Source organism: Pteropus alecto, unplaced genomic scaffold, assembly GCF_000325575.1.
Source record: "Pteropus alecto unplaced genomic scaffold, ASM32557v1 scaffold398, whole genome shotgun sequence".
Taxonomy (NCBI): domain Eukaryota; kingdom Metazoa; phylum Chordata; class Mammalia; order Chiroptera; family Pteropodidae; genus Pteropus; species Pteropus alecto.
In genome coordinates, this window is record NW_006442497.1 from 2,858,023 (window position 1) to 2,862,665 (window position 4,643).

Sequence of the window (4,643 nt, forward strand, 5' to 3'; positions counted from 1 at the left end):
GGTTTCTGCAGAAGTCCTGGGGCAGAGCAGCTTGCACAATGTTAACTGGTAGGAAAGGTAGGGGAAGGAATAGTGGCTGTTGGGGAGTAGCAGTAGTCAGATGGAGAAAGCTAAGCAAATTTGGGGAAAAAGGGAGGGTTAAATATGCAAAGGAGTGAGGAATCTGCTGGGCATCTGACACTCATCCCTTCCCTTTCCTTACACTCTTATCCTTTCTCCAGCTCCAATTGCCACGCATCGGATCCCCTCCCCCACCACTTTTCCTGCCCACAGATCCCCCAATGGTCTGGCTCCTAGCCAAATGCTGGGTCCGTAGCTCTGACTTCCAGCTTCATGAGCTGCACTCTCATCTTCTGAGGGGACATTTGATGGCTGAAGTTATTGCTGTAGCCACCATGAGGTGCCTTCCATCGATACATCCTATCTTCAAGGTAACACATTATCCCCTTCTCTCCTGTCTGCCCATCTCTTCGCCCCATGGCACAGTCCCACCTCTGGAGGCACCCTCTCTGTGGAATTTCAGGGTGTAGGGAGAGCCAACCAATGAAAGACAAGTGAGAAAGGCAGTGAAAGTATGGCTTGCTCTGCATTTTCAACAGGTGACATCACCTCCCAAAAAAAGTGAAAATGATTCATTGGCAAGGTGGGGGTGGGAGGGATGAGTGGTGGGGGATGAGAAGTCTTACTTTTTTTATGTATAAAGTGCAGATAGATAGACATACAGTATATAAACACTACACACAAATGACTGAGGATTCTATCAAAAAAGAGGGACCATGCAAATAAAAGATTTTTCCAGCTAGTTTTGAAGGGTTCTAAAATAGTAACACATAGGCCAGTTGGAGGGGCTCAGGTCAACAGCAATAGCCTGTTTTTGTTTGTTTGTTTGGTTGTTTCAGACAATTAGAATAGAGTATTCACCCTTCAACTTTTTTCTTGAGTGCCTCCTATGGGGCAAGAACCATTCTAGATGCCAGTGCTAAGCAAAACAAGCAAAATTCTGATCTTTGCGGGATATTCATTTCAGTTTAGGGCTAGCAGACAATAAAGACTATGTTGTAACACATCAGCTGTGATAAGCACAATGCAGAGGATCAAAGCAGGATGATGTGATGGTGAGTTTAGATTGGTCAGGAAAAGCTCCCTTGAGCAGATGACATTGAGAGTAAGAATACGAGGAGCCAGCCATAAAATGATCAAGGGGCACATTGTTCTAGGTAGAGGGAACAGCTAATGCAAAGGTTCTGAGGTTGGCACAAGCTTGGCATTTTGAAGAACAGAAAGAAATTGAACGTAATGGACAAAAGGGAGAGAGTAGGAGATGAAGTTCCAAAGGTAGGCAGGTTAGAGCATTCTCAATGGAAACAATTATGCTCCCCAAGGAGGTGAAAGTGGCTCTTGGGAGGGGCAAAAGCTTATAATTTTAATGTATAAAGTACATATATACATACACTATATAATAGATATAGTATATCTGTAGCATTAAAATTTCACGGGGGTGAAAGTGGGAAAAACTGTCAAAAAGGCTCTTTAGAGTAGAGTGGTACTGAAAAAAACGTTGAAAACACTGAGCTAGAACTTGAACAGTTTTGAAAAGAAAAGAATGATTTCTTTCAATTATCATAGAGCAATAAGTCAATGGGTTGTGGAACGCCACAAATTACAAATCAACTGAACACACTTGATGTCCAGGGGCCACTGCACTTCACATCTCTGCTTTTCTTGAAGACCTGGTACCTTTCTCACTCCTCAACCCCAGTATCCTGCAGGGACTGGCCACAGCTATCTTCTGACTTTGCCCTTCTCTGCTGTCTCCTTCCAGCTGATGATCCCCCACCTGCGATATACCATGGAAATTAACGTGCGGGCCAGGTCTGGGCTGATTTCTCCCATGGGTATTTTCGACCAGGTATGAAGAGAGGAGAGGGATTCTAGAGTTCATGCTTTGGCCTCAGCAGGTGGATTTGCCTGACCCTGCCCATTCTTGCAACTCAGGTGGTGAGCACCGGTGGGGGAGGCCACCTGGAGTTACTCAAGCGAGCGGGAGCCTTTCTAACCTATAGATCATTTTGTCCCCCTGATGACCTGGCTGACCGGGGACTCCTGGGAGTCAAGTCTTCTTTCTATGCCCACGATGCCCTGAGGCTCTGGGAAATCATCTCTCGGTGAGGAAAGGGAAAGGCAGGGCTGCTGGGGGTCAGTGAAGAGGAGGAGGCTAGGAGAACTGGAGGTCTGTGTCTTGGTTGCGGGGCTGGGGACCTTCACCTGGTTATGTGGGTGGAGGACCTTGAGGCTCTCTGTCAGCTTCAACTCTCTTGACCCAACCCCTTGGCTGACAGCTATGTAGAAGGAATTGTGAATCTTTACTATAAGACGGATGAGGCTGTGAAAGAGGATCTAGAGCTGCAAACCTGGTGTCGAGAGATCACTGAAATTGGACTGCAAGGGGCCCAGGACCTAGGTAAGTTGAGCCCCTGCCCTCAGGCCTCCAACCTGAGAGATTCCTCCTTGGAATCTCCCCAGAATCCTCCCTACACCTATGGAAACTTCCAGAAGCATGTCTGACCTCTATGACAATGCCCAAAGGCCTTCTCAGATTCTTTTTCCTCTCAGAGACAGATCCCCATCCTATGCATTAAGAACTCCTCTAGGTCCCAGATGCATGCAGTGGGACCAGTGGTTACCCATAAATTTTTAACATCTGGATCGCTGGGGGAAAAAGCCCTGATTTGTAGCACTCATCCATTTTTATATTGTAAATATTTCCACTGTGGCTACCAATGTGATGTCAACCAGCTTGCTAAATTCCTGAACATTTAGTGTAACTGACTCTTGTGAGCCAGTATGAGCCATACCAGTGCCCCACCGAGTGGAGCCCTCCCAGCAGGTCTCCCCATTTCCCCCATTACAACCTGCACTCACATCAGTTCCCACAATAGTTCTTGATAATCCTTGGTACCCCATCTCCCCTCTCTTGTTCTCCTCACTTGGCCTCATTTCTTTGAGCTCTGCTTCTATTCCTGGCCTCACAGCTTCTAAGTCTCCTTATCCCTTGTAGGATTTCCCATTTCCTTACAGTCCCGGGACCAGCTTTGCCACTTTGTCACCATGTGCATCTTCACCTGCACTGGCCAGCACTCCTCCACACACCAGGGCCAGGTACTTATCATAGGGGAGCAGCTGAGTATTTGCACCTGGAGTAGGGGAGGCAGTTGTGTGCAGGTGGCTAAGGGGTTTTTATGCTTAGCAGACATTGATTCTAGATATCTGCCTCTCCTTAGCTGGATTGGCACTCTTGGGTCCCTAACACACCCTGCACAATGCGGCTGCCCCCGCCGACCACCAAGGATGCGACACTGGAGACGGTGATGGCAACATTGCCCAACTTTCATCAGGCTTCTCTCCAGATGTCCATCGTTTGGCAACTGGGTAGACGCCAGCCCATTATGGTGAGAGCCAGGTGCTTAGGTCCCTGAGAAAGGGGCAGCTGTGGGGAAGTGTCGCACACCAAACTAGGGGTCATAAGGCTCTCAGCTGCTTTTTTCTTTCCATCTCAGGTGGCTGTGGGCCAGCATGAGGAGGAGTATTTTTCGGGCCCTGAGCCCAAAACTGTGCTGAAGAAGTTCAGGGAGGAGCTGGCTGCCCTGGATAAGGAAATTGAGATCCGGAATGCAAAGCTGGACATGCCCTATGAGTACCTGCGGCCCAGCCTGGTGGAAAACAGCGTGGCCATATGAGCATCCCCAGCCTTTGGTTGTTTTAGCCCCTACTTCCACCCAAGCCATGACTCCATTGCTTTCAGTCTTACCCTTCACCAACTATCTGTATGCCCCTTCCTATCTGTACCTTTCCTAAAGTGTCACCTTTATATTGTATATGCCCACAGTGAACAAATTTTACTTTAGATGTACTGCCTAGGGTCCTTGTTTCCCTTTAATTTCTCCTTTTCTTCCCATTCTTCTGCCTTCCTCCATTATCACTGGGATCTCCCACAGGGCACAAAATTGTCACATTAATATAAACTGTTTCAAGACTAGACTAGGGTAATAATATATATTACTCCATGTTTTTTATAATTTTGAAACTGCTCTGAGTTTAAAAACAAAAAGATATTTTAGACTAATGAAAGGAACTCAGATCAAAGGATCCTAAATCAAACACTGGCAAAAGAATGTAGCACATCTTTTTTATCTAGATGGGATTTAGCCACATGTCCTGAAGCCAGGAACAACACAGAGCAAACCATTAACACAGCATTTTTCAAGATTTTCACTTTGTGGCTCTCTTAGAAAAAGATAAATTCTCACATTTCTCCCACCCCCAGTCCTGGCAAGCACAATCTACTCTCTGATTCTGAGTTTGACTATTTGGCTAGTTTGACTAGTTTGAGTACAAATCATGCAGTATTTGTCTTTCTGTGTCTGGCTTATTTCACTTAGCATAATATCCTCCAGGTTCATCCATGTTGTCACAAATGGCAGGATTTCCTTCTTTTTAAAGTCTGAATAATATTCCACTGTCCATATACACCATATTTTCTTTATCCATTCACCACTCGCAGACATTTAGGTTGTTTCCATATCTTGGCTATTGTGAATAATGCTGCGATGAACATGGGAGTGCAGCTATCTCTTTGAGTTCCA

At 46.2% G+C, this 4,643-nt stretch overlaps 1 protein-coding gene across 1 annotated transcript in view; it reads left to right on the forward strand.

Moving 5' to 3' along the window:
* ALOX15 (arachidonate 15-lipoxygenase) overlaps nucleotides 1–4,036 on the forward strand; it is a 9,200-nt gene extending 5,164 nt beyond the window's left edge. Inside the window, exons 8-14 of the mRNA XM_006922275.3 lie at nucleotides 222–431; nucleotides 1,823–1,909; nucleotides 1,996–2,165; nucleotides 2,340–2,461; nucleotides 3,059–3,159; nucleotides 3,282–3,449; nucleotides 3,558–4,036. Coding sequence (XP_006922337.1) covers nucleotides 222–431; nucleotides 1,823–1,909; nucleotides 1,996–2,165; nucleotides 2,340–2,461; nucleotides 3,059–3,159; nucleotides 3,282–3,449; nucleotides 3,558–3,737 — 1,038 coding nt within the window. The 3' untranslated portion in view covers nucleotides 3,738–4,036. The remainder of the gene's footprint in view (nucleotides 1–221; nucleotides 432–1,822; nucleotides 1,910–1,995; nucleotides 2,166–2,339; nucleotides 2,462–3,058; nucleotides 3,160–3,281; nucleotides 3,450–3,557) is intronic.
* The last annotated feature ends 607 nt before the right edge of the window (nucleotides 4,037–4,643 follow it).